This window comes from Talpa europaea, assembly GCF_964194135.1.
Source record: "Talpa europaea genome assembly, chromosome: 1".
In the NCBI taxonomy this organism is placed as follows: Eukaryota; Metazoa; Chordata; class Mammalia; order Eulipotyphla; family Talpidae; genus Talpa; species Talpa europaea.
The window spans coordinates 126836552-126851969 of NC_140073.1; the positions used below are offsets into that span (position 1 = coordinate 126836552).

The 15418-nt window shown below is 35.7% G+C and overlaps 1 protein-coding gene across 1 annotated transcript in view; it reads right to left on the minus strand.

Annotated features, from left to right (window-relative positions):
- The window catches only part of DNAH7 (dynein axonemal heavy chain 7), a gene marked incomplete at both ends in the record, with an annotated part of 235690 nt that overhangs the window by 127981 nt on the left and 92291 nt on the right, over window positions 1-15418 (minus strand). Inside the window, 6 exons of the mRNA XM_084248143.1 lie at window positions 2054-2203; window positions 3792-4040; window positions 6021-6119; window positions 9631-9843; window positions 14527-14654; window positions 14765-14867. Of these exons, the coding sequence (XP_084104269.1) occupies window positions 2054-2203; window positions 3792-4040; window positions 6021-6119; window positions 9631-9843; window positions 14527-14654; window positions 14765-14867 (942 nt within the window). The remainder of the gene's footprint in view (window positions 1-2053; window positions 2204-3791; window positions 4041-6020; window positions 6120-9630; window positions 9844-14526; window positions 14655-14764; window positions 14868-15418) is intronic.

Consider the following 15418-nt stretch of genomic DNA (forward strand, 5'->3'; position numbering starts at 1 on the left):
GAGAATATAATTAATGCTCAACAAAAATTAAGGGGGAACTGGAGAGTACAAAGATATCCTTTCCAGATCTTCACAAATCAGTCATTTCTGTTTACGTAGATGATGCCTGGGTTCAGCAATTATGAATTTGATTTGAACTGGACTCAGGCCAGTTCAACACCCACACTAAGAGGCCAGCTATAGCCATGCTCAGCAAGCAAGGAAGAGCCTGTACTTTGAGATCAGCTTTTCCTACCACTGTTGGCTCCCCATGCCTGCTACCCTCACTATGGAAAACAACTATGTGTAGCAATAGAAAGTTGATGATGGGCTTGCAATTTAAAGGAAGTGGCTTTTAATGGCTCTACTACTTACCAGCATTGTGCCTTTGGGTCAGAGAGTAAGTATTTATGGGGCATAACTTCCTGGGGAAAGTAATGTAAGCTGTGTGAGTATAAAATGGGAGCTGTTTATAGCAGCACTATTTACAATAGCTAAGCTATGGAAACTACCCAAATGCCCAAAAATAGATGACTGGATCAAGAAGATGTGGTACATATACACAATGGGATATTACTCAGCAATCAAAAAAGATAAACACATGCAATTTGCAGCAATATGGATGGAGCTGGAAGGGATCATGCTCAGCAAAATAAGCCAGAATGAAAAATATCAGATGGTCTCACTCATAGCAGGACTTTAGAAAACCTAAATAAGGGACCAGGAAAAAGACTAATTATAATAAAGACTATAATAAAATAAAAGTCAAAATAAGCAACTATAAACCAGAGACACACTATGGGGGTGGGGTGAGGGTCAAAACAAAGGGGGTGGGAATTGTACAGGGACTATAATCAAGATGAAAATGTGTACATTGTACAAAAATGAAAAATGATATAAAATATATAAAATTAAAAAATTAAAAATTAAAAAAATAAAATGGGAGTGAGCTCATGATTATTTTCATGTAAGTAGCGTAACTGCATACATTATCTACATTATCTGCATACATCATACATTATCTAGAAAACCCATCTGTTAATCTGGACCAGAATGCATCCACTGTGGCAAGAAAAGACCTGACAAACCACATCAATGATTCCAGACTTCTGTTGGCCCCCATCTGTGCTGCATGATAACTTTTATCTTTGAAATTACTGGTAAAGCCTAGTACTGGGCAAACTTTCTGCCCCATGAGAGATAATCCTTAAGTTACCAATTACCCAAGTTTCTGTGATCAGTAAGGGCAGAGCTGAGATTTGATGTTTTTGTAGTCATGACTAGCTCAGTACTCAAGTGAGTAAAGAGCATCAAATTTAGGACGCATCAAATTTAGTCAGAAAAAAGGAACTAACTTCTAACAACTTAATAAAGTGTATCTACTCTAGGCCACTTTTTCCTTTAAGACCAGCCTTAGTAAGTTTGATCCCAATGATCATACTCTGTGAAGAGCCTGCTAACATGTGGCAACAAATTAATTTCTTCTTGGGACAGAGAGCAATAGCCACTCAGCAGAATCAGCCAGAAATAGTAAGTACTGGCTCCCCTTCACAACCCTCACCTCTTCTGCTTCCACAGGCAGCCCAATCTCTTCCTAATATACTAGAGGGAAAGAGGGGGGACTCTAAGACATCATTTTACACAGGTCTGTAATTTCTTCTCTAAGCATTGGAGTCTATGTGACAATTAGTGGTGTGACAGTGACAGCAGCCAAAGGGATGGGCAAGGATAACATTATCATAAAAGTAAAAGGATTATGTTATTCAGATCATATCCCTCCTGGATCTAGCCTGGAAGAAGAGAACCAGAAACACTTCCCTCTGCCCTTTTTTCTCCTGCCCTCTGTACACACCTGGGCAAAGGTGCTTGCTAGCCTGTTGTCTGGAACCTTTGAAGGTACTAATGATGTTCTTCATAGGAACATGCCAGTCTATCCAGACATGGGCTTTAAATAAATACCTTGAACTATAACTATACATTCTTTATTTGAAACAACTGAAAAAAAAAATCAGAAAATGGTCAAAACGAAATACCGCAGTCCTTTAATTATGCATACCAAAGTGTTATTACTCACCGATGAAGAAGCAAACGCTCTAAAACTGACAGCAAGGATCCCATCAGACCACTCATGGGACACTGTATCAAACTGTCCGTACAGCTGACCCATGGTTACAGACTTAGGGTTTAAAACAGTGATTTGGACTTTGTTTTCTTCCATTAACCCCTTAATGAAAAAAATAGTTTATTCATGCTTTCATTCATGTAGAGGAATACTACTTTTATTCATAGAAAACATGGCTGTGAGTGTAGAAAAATCCTAAAAATCTACAAAGAAATGACCACAATGTTACTCTTAGAATTTCCACATAATGAACTATTTGGGGCTTTACAAATGGGTCAGAATGCATGTTCATAACTTCAGCTTCTATAATCTTGAGTGATACCATGTTTTGCTTTTTAAACAAGATTTGCTTTTATATGTAGTGAAAACAATTAGTCCACATAATAAGAAAACAGGAAAAACACAAAACAGCAAGGCAGGATGGCAGGCAGGAGGGAAAGGTGGGGGGGAAGGCAAGGGAGAGGGAGAGGTAGAAAAGAAATAGGATGGAAGTATAAAAGCAGAGAAACAGACAACAGAAATAAGTATCATCTTGCATGACAATAAACATAAATTAAATTTCCCCTTTGTAAAGACAAAGAACATACAACTGGAGAATATTAAAGTCAAACTATTTATACTTCACAAAAGATAAATCACATTACACCAAGACTTACAATGAAAGACATGAGCAAATACATATGAAGGGACAAAGTAGGGGTGGCAATATTGCCATTAGGCACAGGGGACCCAAGGCAAGTAACAGAAAAGTACATAATTTTATATTCGTTGAAGGGGAGATTCACAAGGAAGATACAAATGATCACAAATCCCAGAGAGGCCACAAACATTGAAATATATGAAGCAGGGCCTCCCCAGTGGTGCAGCAGTTGAGCGCTGGGTTGCGAAGCTGCCCGCAGCCTCTGCAGCGCCAGTTCGATCCCCGGCTGCTCCCCAGCCACCGGAGGAGGGTCCCACATGGCATGCAGACCTCTCCTGCCGCCCGCTGCTCCCCTTAGCAGTGTACTTCAGTCCTTCTGCCTGCTCTGCTCCCTGTTCTGGCTCTGGTGAATTCTCTCACCCTCCCGCGCTTCTGACTGTACCCAGTGTTTGCATAAATAAATAAATAAATAAATCTTTAAAAAAAAAAAGAAATATATGAAGCAAAACCTTTTTGAAATACATTAAGTATAAAGAAATGCAATGTTACTTGGAGAATTTAAAGCAGTTTCATTTCTTTAGCATATTAAAGTAGACCAAACTGATGTGCAGTACAGGAATTTTTAATAATATAATGGTCATTATTTTTTTACATATATGTCCAATATATACATTTGTATCTTACACACATTTTAATTCAGTACCACTGGCAGCCAGTAACAAAAGTATGCATAAATCTAATCACTCAGAAGATAAAAAATACTCTAAAAATAAGGAAAGAAAACTTTAGGTTTTTTCATATTCTCAGGCATTTCCTACATTGAATTTTAATTAAATCTTTTTAAGAAATGAAAGGTTGAGAGGCAAATCTGTGGCATACCCTTGCTACATAGCTTCCTACTTTCTTTGTATTGCCTTTCTAATATTATTTTCATTTTGACTCATTTTTTCATGATTTTTATGTTGCTGGATTAAAGTATCTTTTAAAATGACCATATATTCCATCTTAAAGCTTATTATTAATAAATTAATGCATTAATAACATACTTACCTTTTCACATATATCATTTAGTGCTCCAGCTAAGACACGATATGCACTGGTTTTTCCTCCAAATGGTTCTCCAACAATCATAAAACCATGACGCACAATCATCATTTCATATATCTGCAGAATCTTCTCAGAAAAGAATCTGGTCATCTGTAAGTTCATGGACTCACAGTTGTCTTTAATAGCTGCCAGTAAATCATTGTAATCTGGTTTTGGTAATTTTACCCCAGGAAACAAATCTGAAGTAATTCCCTGATGACAGAATACTTGGGAATTAATACTATGAAAATTCTCCTCTCTCTCCCTCTCTCCTCTCTCTATACATATAAAATAATTTCTTTCTATATATTATATATATACTACCCACACATACATGAGACATACATAAATATACATAAACATGATAAAATTTATCTCATATTTAATATTGATGACAAGAGCCATTAAGTAATAATTGTTCATCAGCATTCTTTTAAAGATTTATTTATTTATGCATATGAGAACTGGGGTACAGGTTGGGGGTTGAGAGGATTCACCAGAGACAGAGTGGGGAGCAGAACAGGCAGATTGACTGAAATACACTGCTGAGGGGAGCAGCGGGCAAGAGAGGAGAGGTCTGCTACACCATGTGGGTCACCTCCCTGGTGGGGGATCAAACTCGTGATATAGTGGCTGCGGATAGCTTCATAGTGTTGTGTCTTAACCCCTTGTGCCACCAGGTAGGCCCATGTTCATCAGTATTTTTAATAAACTACAGAGGTATGACTGAAATACAATAAACTATATATTTAAAGTGATAGGTAAAACCATCAACTCAATCAAGAGGCAAAAAGGGAACGTATTTGGTATTTAGTGGCTCCCAACCAAGACCAGATCCTCTCACTCTTCTGCCAGGTAGGAAATTGGAAATACATGAAATTATTTTCTTGGTTGTCACACTGGGAAGGGTCTAGACATTGGCGGTGGGAGGAGGGGAGGGCAGGGATACCAAGTGTTGCTCAATGAATGGGACAGTCTCTCCCGACATGGAGTTTTCATAATTGAAAATGTCAGTCGTGGAAGGACTAGGGTCAAAATAAGGGGGGGTGCAATTGTATGGGGAATATAACCAAAATGAAAATGCATACATTGTGCAAAGATGAAAAAAGATGTAAGAATTATATAAAATAAAATATTTAAATTAGAAAAAATAAAATAAACACAAAAAAAAAAGAAAATGTCAGTCGTCGTGCTCTACCTGTGAAAAACTGCTCAATAAACATTCGCTAAGTGAATATACAACAGCATGAGAATACTTATGGTGAGGTACATTTCCATTTTATGAAAATAAACAATTTATACTACTGGAAAGACCTTCGTAGTATACTAGCTCTAAAAAAAGAGAGAGAAAACTTTAGGAAGGAAATGTAAATCTTTCCTTTATAGATTTTCTGTAAGAACTATTTGTACCACCAGCTCTAAGTACTAAGGAAGGCTCCTTCCAGAAAGATGAAGCATGGTTGCTATGGGTAGCTGATGACACTAGATCACATGTCATCTCTCCCCTTTTTGTGGCAACCAGAATGACTTCAGTTTTCACACATTATAAGCTAACTGCATATACTTCAAAATAGTGCCAGTGACTACAACATCTAACATTTGTGATATATTCTACATGATTGGGAAAGAAAAAAATGACATCGAATGATAATATAGAAATTTTAAGCATCATTCTAACACTTTGCAATTATTCATGACCTAATCTTATAAATATTACCAAGATTATTAGGTTTAGTTGCTCTTAAATTATCCTGAAAAAATACTATCATAAAATTCATTGCACTCTTTTAAAGAAAATTAACTATTTTTATTTCTTCTGTTATCAATTTAACATTTACCAAGTACCTATTCTATGCAAGGGATTTGGTGGCATGGTACATACTTTCCTTCATGGAGCTTATATTCTAGTGCAATTATAGGTAAACATATTTTGTAACTTTTGTGCACTCATTATATTCTGCAGTGAATTAAAAAAGTACATATTATTTGAAAATCCCCAAGTAGTTGAAAGTCATCCAAAGAAACAAAGCTAGCTACACATACTTCAAATAAAATATGGAATGATGTATATTTCACTGAGTCATATCATTCTTTCCTATAGTGGAAGTTTTATGCAGGGAATTGCAAACTTAGACATTTGATAAATACATTATTATAAGAGCTTTGATATACTGGAATAATAAATGTTCTTACCTCAAAGAGTGGTAAATCATGGGACAAAAATTTTGGCAGATTTACATCAATAATGGATCTAAGCAGCAAAATTTCTTCATTTTCATTTGGATATTTCAACTGAAAGAAAATACACTCATGTTGCTATCTGCATCTGCTAACTGCATCCACCACAAATTCACACACACACAGAGAAAGAAGAGAGAGAGAGAATGTGAGCACACAGACCCCAATTATGATTTAAACCCTTGAAAAACTTTTTTTATCTTATTGGATTGCTATTTGTTTTGAATATTGACATTTATATATGTTGAACTTTACACTGGTTTACAGTAACATTTGGTTTTTTGTTGTGTTTTTTTTTTAAGATTTATTTATTTATTTATATGAGCACTGGGTATAGTCAGAAGTGCGGGAGGTGAGAGAATTCACCAGAGCCAGAGCAGGGAGCAGAGCAGGCAGAAGGACCGAAGTACACTGCTGAGGGGAGCAGCGGGCGGCAGGAGAGGTCTGCGCACCATGTGGGACCCTCCTCTGGAGGTCGGGGAGCAGCCGGGGATCGAACCGGCGCTGCAGAGGCTGCAGGCAGCTTCGCAACCCAGCGCTCAACCGCTGCACCACTGGGGAGGCCCAACATTTGTTTTTTTTAAAGCTGTATTTATTTACATATACAAGAGCTGGGGTGTAGGCCAGAGGTGCGGGAGGTGAGAGGATTCACCAGAGAGAGAGTAGGGAGCAGAAGCAGCAGATTGACAGAAATACACTGCTGAGAGAGCAGTGGGTAAGATGGGAGAGGTCTGCTGCACCATGTGGGTAGCCTCCTGGTGGGATCGAACTTGTGCTGCAGTGGTTACCATAGCTTCATTGTGCTGAGACTTAACCCATTGCACCACTAGGGAGGCCCCCTATAATAAAAACCTTTGAACTACCTATCCACAGACAGGCTAGGTAAAAAACTATTGATTATGAATTAAATATAGTTTGAGAATTTTCATTGCCTATACATTGGGTAGGAGCTTGCTAGTCTTACACTTTCATGAACAGCAAGTAGTTTAGTTAAGTGAAAACAATGATTAAATATGGGCAACTTTAAAAACTGCATTAAATTTAAACTGTAAATATTCACTCATGTTTGACCATATTTTAATGCCAAGGTTTCTTCTCTGAATGTTGAGTTTTGAAAAAAAAAATGAATTCTTCACTTTTGTCCAGTTTTGTTGTGTTCTGGAATGTTTTTCTTAAAGGATGTAATGCTCTTCAAAGATATTGGTGAGACTATCTAAGTACAGCATCACAATCAATTTTTAAGTTCTTTTTCAGTCTTATATACTTTTTTCATCCATTCCCAACACAAAGTCAGTAGTTTAGCATTTCATCTTCACTAAATCTTTCTTAAACTGTAAAATTAGTTTTCATCAAAAAAATTTTCCTTCTCATGCTTATGTATTATCGATTTCCTTGACATTTAACTAATGACATAGTAATAGTAGCATGTCTAACAGGTTTCAGAAAGGTTGAGGAACAAGCAACCTGTTTTTGTATAGAGCACAGTTCATCTGACAAAGCTAAAGCAAGAAAGCAATGCAGCACACTAGCTGTTGGCTCAGTATCAATGTGTGTGACTGTGTTCCACAGAATTGACAAGACTGGTTAATAAACTAAATCTCTTAAGTCAAGAGTGTTTCAGAAAAATTGTATTCCAAAATATCTGTACTATATCCAAAATGTGGCAAAAATCTGAATTTAGGGGAATGTTGCTCATGCCCCTAATAAGGTTCACACAACTCACAAAAATCTGAACTCAGAATTATTTTTATCAACTTTAATACTTTACTCAAAATCTCACTCTAATGTTTCTCCTACCATCTTGGCATTTATTCTTACAGAAAGCTCCTCATTTTCTCTAGAGTCCATATGCCTAATAAATTCCATGTTCTTACTTAACTGGGTTTAACCTGACAGTCAGCTATGTCTCACAGTCACATTCAGCTGACTCTGAATTTCCACCAATGCCAGAACTACTTCTGTTCATCTGCACTTTTGTCTTCGGATAGTTATGACCATATATAAATAATGAGTCAGAAGTCTATTTTGTTATGTGGCTACCATTTTAAAGCAAATGCTTAAATTATTTCTTGAGATAATAGAAACAAATTTTAAAACATTCAAGCCAACACATTAAACATTTTTAAGTTTTCTTTTGACAACAAATGATAGGATGCATTTGCAGGATTCATTTGCTGTGTAATTTTAAATTTTTTTTATAGAGGTATGTTTTATTTATTTATTTGTTTGTTTGTTTGTTTATTTATACAAGCACTGGGTACAGTCAGAAGCGCGGGAGGGTGAGAGATTCACCAGAGCCAGAGCGGGGAGCAGAGCAGGCAGAAGGACCTAAGTACACTGCTGAGGGGAGCAGCGGGCGGCAGGAGAGGTCTGCGCGCCATGTGGGACTCTCCTCCGGTGGCCGGGGAGCAGCTGGGGATCGAACCGGCGCCGCAGGGGCCGCGGGCAGCTGCGCAACCCATTGCTCAACCGCTGCGCCACCGGGGAGGCCCTTTTCATTGTCTTTCTTTAAAGGAGAAATAATGAGTCCATAATGAGAGTCCATATTCTCAGCTCTAGAGTCCATAAAAATTGCTTCATTTTATTCTAAAAAAATCCTTCATTGATCTATATAACAAAGCTCCTCTTACCACCGGGGAGGCCCTGCTGTGTAATTTTAATAGCTCAATTCCATAGGTGATATTTCAATGATGATATCCCCTAGGATGATGCTTTATCTTTCCCATTATCTGATCACAATGTAATTGTGACACAACAGGTTAATACATATTGCTGCTTCTAGCTGCATTTGTTTATTGCTAAAAACAATGACTTAACATTTTGTTAATTATGAAATAGACATCATTTATCAGCACTCTTGGTAATGTTATTACAGAAGATAAAAATGCATGTCATTGATCTTAATCATATAGAATATATTTTAAAATCTTTATCTTTTACAAATTATGAACACGAAAATTTTATAGACTTCAAAGTCACACTTCACTGTTAACTATAGCCTATTTTGCTTGTTTTCTTAAAGAACTACTATACAGTTATATTCACAGTTCCACAAAATATTCCAATGAAAAGTTATCCAAGTCTTAATGTGTTTGGGTTTACATCTATATTGTTAAGGCTTATCCATTTTAAAATGCAAACAATATTGTATATCTATTGCTAGTCTACAGTTGTCTGCAACTGTGTAATTACATTAAGTGACCATGACCAGGGTGTTTTTGTATGTATGTATTAATTAGGATTTATTTCCTTTAATGCTGTGCATACTCACCAGACTGAAAATCTTCAAAATATTTCTCAGCAGCAATTTCATTCCTTGGTAGTAACTAGTTTTATACTCTTTAAATTATGAAACAGAACTCAAACCATTAAGAATTATGTGTGTAAGGTTTTACAAAAAATAAAATTTCCTTTTTCCACAAGTGTAAAATAATTAGTTTTAGTACAACAATTGAATTTTCCTTAGTTGATGAAACCAACCAGTTATTAGAACTCCATTAGTTCTTCATTGTCCTGAGACTTACAAATGGGAATTTTATGGAGAAGAAACACCTGCGTTGTCTACCTTTAGATTCCCAGCAGCAGTAAGCACTGACTTCACAGCTCTCATTCCATAGTCATAGTGATGTTGTGACGACAACTGCTCTGAACACAAGCGGTAGGTAGCCACGATTTTTACTGACAGTGGACGAGCTGTGACAAAGCCACAGGAGTACAGGACTATTTCAGCAATCATGGCATAGTCTGGCACCATCATCGCTACTGTCCGAAAGAGAGCCTATGGGAGTGAAGCAGTGATTTTTTAAAGACCATCATAAAGACAACCAACTCTTTCGTAATACACTGTGATTGTATAGCTTTTCTGCAGTAACATTATTTTGAATGTCACATCTTACAGATAAAAACACTTAGGAAAAGTTGGTTTCCTATTGTTGTTATATAATATCATTTATTTTTGCCTATTTTCCTTAAATTGTCTTTTAAGACTATTTTCAAATTTCTATAAACTTAGATCTCTGGTGAATTATTAATTCATGTAAGTGTTAAATATCAATTATGTTCTTACTTTTCCAGAAATAACACATTATGGGGAAGAAAGCATTAGGTTCTTCTGAGATGTCTATAAGCAGATTTCTCATCCGGGTTGATGAGAATGGGCCTTGTGTTGAGAAACTGGCCTTCACGTGTGTTTCCCCAGGTAGCTAATTCAAAATAAGATTTGGGGAGAATCAGGTAAGCCTTAATAACAAGTCTCTGTTAGGTAAAATACGTATTTTGAGATATTTTAACCTTTTTGAATCTGCAGTCACCATATAAGTCTTTCCCCAAGCACAACAGATGGATAATTATTACCAAGAAAAAATCAATTTCCCAATGGCAAAGATCTTTTTCTCATGACATTTTTATATATAGTGGAATAGTAAATGCCATGTTATATTAAACAGAAAACTAAATAGATTTTAAAATAAGAAATTTTAAATGCAGAATATCAGCATATCAGGATTTACTTCAATATCTCTTGCATTAAAACATACCATCTTGTACTAAATAGTGAAAATAGTATTTTAAAAATGACAGTGGTCTTCCTATAGTACATGACAATTTGAGTAAATTCAATTTATAATACCTTCTGGGAATGTGTTGAATTATCAAAAAACACAAAGCAGATAAAGAAGAAAATCTTGCTTAGGTAATAGTTTATGATTCTTCCAAGGTGAGAATAAAAGATTTGCATGAAGAAAAAACCCTTCTAATGTTTCATGTTAATTACTTACTAGGAACTTTAATTCTGCTAGCTAGTAAGATTAACATGAAAGGAGAAAATAAAATATTTAAAATATATAGCTTGTGTAAATAACTTGGAAAAGAGAAGTTTAAGCAAATGTTCTAACCATTGTACACTGGGGAGGGGGGAATGCGAAAGAGTTACTATACAGATGGCACTTCTTTTAAAACTATTTCTTAATGAATAAAAGAGAATGAATTACAAATTAGTCACTTGGCCACTGTCTAGATTAAGGTTTCTTAATAGAAACCAGTGTTTCTACAATAGAATTTCTGCAGTCAACATCTAGGAGTCTGTGTTACATGTTTCCCTCTTATCACCCCAACTATTTCAAAAATTCCTATTTACATTCCTTCAGTACTATTAGCAATATGGTTATGGAACACATGGACACAGACATATTTTAGCCAGGAAAATGAAAAATAGATTGAGCAAAAGAAGTTTGAAAGGTCACAGCAATATTCTGTTTAATAGGAATCCTCTACCAAACATTTGACAATAATTCTTATTTGTAACAGGAAAAATCAGTCTGATCAAAATAATTTTTAGGCCTAAACTGTTTTGCTGATGGATACTCTAATAGTTCTCAAAGAGAGGAATACTAATATGACAAGGCTTGATTTGAGATGCTTCAGAAATAATTTGTTAGTAATAGCAGGAACTTTAAGGATAATATAGTGCTTTCTTTAAAAATTATTAAGTCAGATTCTGACTTAAACAATGACTGATTTCCTGAGTGCAATATAGGAGAGGGGAGACCATAGTTAACATGTGAGGACTTGAATAAATTCTAGCACATGTAATCAATGTAAGCAACACCCTGCATGTTTATTGCTTCTGCCCTATTTGGTAGCAAAAAAAAAAAAAAAAAAGAAGGTGGTACGTCAGGAATCATGTATATCATGTATCATGTATATTTTCTGGAGAATGCTTCCAGACTGAATATTTGAAAAAGTACAACAAAACTTCAGCAATAACTTCTTACCATTTCCTTCTGGGGAATGGAAATAGTTTTCTCAAGTATTGTGACCTGTTCAGGAATGAGTTAGATTTCAGTTCAGTGAAATGAAGGATGCAGGCTCCTACATCATGTTGAGAAAGCTAAGTGACATGTGGCAGCAGAATCAATGTGGTTCTCACTCCCACAATTTTTGGGGGGTAAAAAATGCAGGAGATGTATAAAATAATAAAAACAGAACCAAACAAGAGTTATTTTAAAGCCTGCTCAACATTCCTTTGGCAAAGCAAGACTTCTCCAACAATGAGGTATATGTGGAGTCGCCCACTAGAGATCTAGGAAGGGATGTGGGAATGATATCTGGGAAAAAAAAGAATCCATCACCCATCTCAGGCTTTGCAATTGACCTTACAGAGGTATCCCCAAAGAATCCCTGGACATGCACAGGACTGAAAGATGCAGCTACAAACCTCAGATGGGTCAAGGGGCTTTACCCAGAGGTCATATCTGAACTGTATGTATGTCTAGTATTTCACTATTAGCTTAAAGAATGAGTATAAATGTATGAGGCTGGTAAGTGATTAGAAAAACACTCAGGAGAGTGTTTTTTGCAAACAACATGTGCAGAGGGATGGGACCTTTAGAGGCTAGTGAAGCCCAATGTGACAGGGAGATGGCAGCACAGATGCAGTTGGGTTTTAGTGTCATGTCCCTTGTAAATTAGGCCAAGACACTTGACCTTCTTTTCCATAGGTAAAAAAAGAATCCAGCAGTTTTTAAAGTCTGGAAATATGATTATATGTCTTCTGATAGATGACAGAGGTACACTGTAAAGGGGAATTCATTACAGTGAATTTCAGTGGGGAAGAGATTGATGACAAGTGTATTGCTACAGTAAGACAAACAAGAGAAGACTAAAGAGGGGTGGAAGCAAGGTGTGACACTGGGGTTGGACAGAAGCAGTGGGAACTATTAAGACTTTTGTGAAATAAGAACCCTGGTTTTAGTGACTGAATAAATCACTAGGAAAAAGGGGGACGCTTCAAGGATGATTCTGAAAACTGATCACATTCACTGGATCAAGCAGGTTTTGTTTTTTTCTTTTTTCCTTTAAGGAATACATAACACACTTCTAAGACATGCTTTGCAAAATGGTTAGGTATTTCCATATGTACTTGAAAACATGTTTTGTAGCAGCTCTAATCACAAAAATGGCATAATAGGAGAAACAAATAAAAACATGAACAGAATTTAAGAGTAGCCTTTAGCCTAAATTAGAAGGAAAATACTATCACCCAGAACCACAAGGTGAGTATTTGGACAACTTCAACAAGCACAGTAAATAAAACTGGAAATGTCTGCAAAGGACCTCAACAGACTTAATCTAACAATGGTTCCAGATCATGCTAACTATGCAGATTTTTGGCTTTTATACATATTTATGTATTCAGGTTCACCCCACTGAATCAAAGAATAACCAAGTGAATCGAAGAACTACTACCAAAAGAGCTTTCCAAATGAAAGCACAATAAAATTTGCAAAATGCTTCTTAGATAAAGGGGGATTTACCAGTTTTCATTTTGCAATCATAGCTGCCTTCACTAAGAGAAATTACTAATCCATCTCATCTAACATTTAACAGTTCATGGAAAAGAAAACCACAAATACTTGGCGGCAATTAATGGAATCAAAGTCTTATTGGTGGGGGGAAAAAAGTCCTCATCTAGGCTGAGAAACTGCGGATCTAAGCATGTGAACGGTAGAATGATACAGGATTTAAAAGACTTGGTTTGGGATGCAAAGTTACCTCTTCATTATTCTTCAATATTGTCCTCTGAGTGAAGCACAAACATGCAGTTTGCCAGAAAAGGACATAAAGTGCCTAACAAACTATATGCGGAAAATATTTTTTTTTCATTAGCTGACATTGCATTATAACGTTATATGTTTCTGAAAATCAACATGTGTCTTTTGATATTAAGGTTATATTTCATTAACAATCAAAAATAATTTCTGAAATGAAGATTCAAAGTTAGTCAATTAGCAAGGTGTTTTGTTCTTTTTTTGAACAATCAGTTGGTGCTAGAAATTAATGAGAATTGATGTGGGATATACACTAATGTGGGATCTAACCTGTGGGGAAGGCAATTAAGCAGCACAGTTCTTGGTGGTTTGACTCTATCTATGGCAAGACTTTAAAATAGAGAAAGGCCCTAAGCAAAAACTGCCTGTTACAATGTTATTCATAATGAAGGAAAACTACAATCAACTTAAGTGTCCATCAGTGAGACATAGTTCAGTAAATTTATATATAATTTGAATTATTTTTATAAAGATAGGAATGCCCACATTATAATATTAACTTGGAAAGAAATACGCAACATATGCAATCTCCTGATTTTAACAATTAAAACTGACATGTTGAAAGTCCAATTTGGGGGATACAATATAGTAAATAGATACAGTAAACAGTAAAATGGGTACCTTTTTTGTCATTGCTTTTCGAAAATAAGTTTTGGAAATTGTATCTGGCTTGCATATTTATATTCTAAAGATACACTGAGCTTTCAAAAATTTTTTTTCAAAGTTTTCCAAAAATATAATTCCTAAAAATAAATATTTTGCAAAAACTTCTTGGATAATGTGTTTTTTTTTCTTTCTATGCATTTACTTTATAAATTTGAATAAAAGAATAGATGATGTTGACCCTTCTGTACCTTCAGATTATCTGGCAGTTCTGATCTCCCAGCATACCCAGGGTTCATTGTTATAAAGACAGCACATGTGGGGTCAAGTTTTAGTTCAGTCCCTTCAAACACTAGTATCTCAGCACCTGTATTAATACCTGTGGATAATCAAAAATGAAATGACTTAGTAATTACACAGAGAACTGTCACTTTTGCTTCCCATATTTCCACTGTTTTTACATAATGCAAAGACAAACTAGCTCATTACCTCTTTGAATAGTAAGAATTTGTTGAGCAACCACAGAAAGTACTTCCAAATCAATTCTGTTAAATTCATCAAAGCAAGCCCAGGCTCCACAAGATAACAGTCCCTGGGAGAAAAGAGAAATGAAATTTTTCAATTTTATCTGATTGAATATTGCATTGAAATGTTGAGTTTTCACCTGATCTTTGCAAGGATTTAATATCCTGTCAAGGAAATTGCTTATTCACCTTTATCTTTCAAGATGACTTATTTTTTATTACCAATTCATTATTCTGCATGAATAAAGAGCTTGATCAATTGGAAATTCTTCCAACTGATTTTTTCTACTTTCTATATCTTTAAGCATTCAGATGTATACCTGTGATTTCAAAATCTTTTACTTTTATTTATAAATCTTATTTGCATTGTTCATATTGACTCCACAGACTAGATTGTAATAACCCTCTGAATAAAATGACTTTTGTTGCCAATGAGACTGTTTTGTGGTCTGAGCACCTGAACAGCCAACTAACATAATTTAAGGCTCTAGTTTCACATTCTTATGTCACAGGCACCTCATAAATATATACCATTGGTCACAAGGAAAACTTGGAAATCAAGCTTGAGTAGCTCAGTCCAAATTTGAATTTATCTTTTTAAATCAATTCAGTGAATATT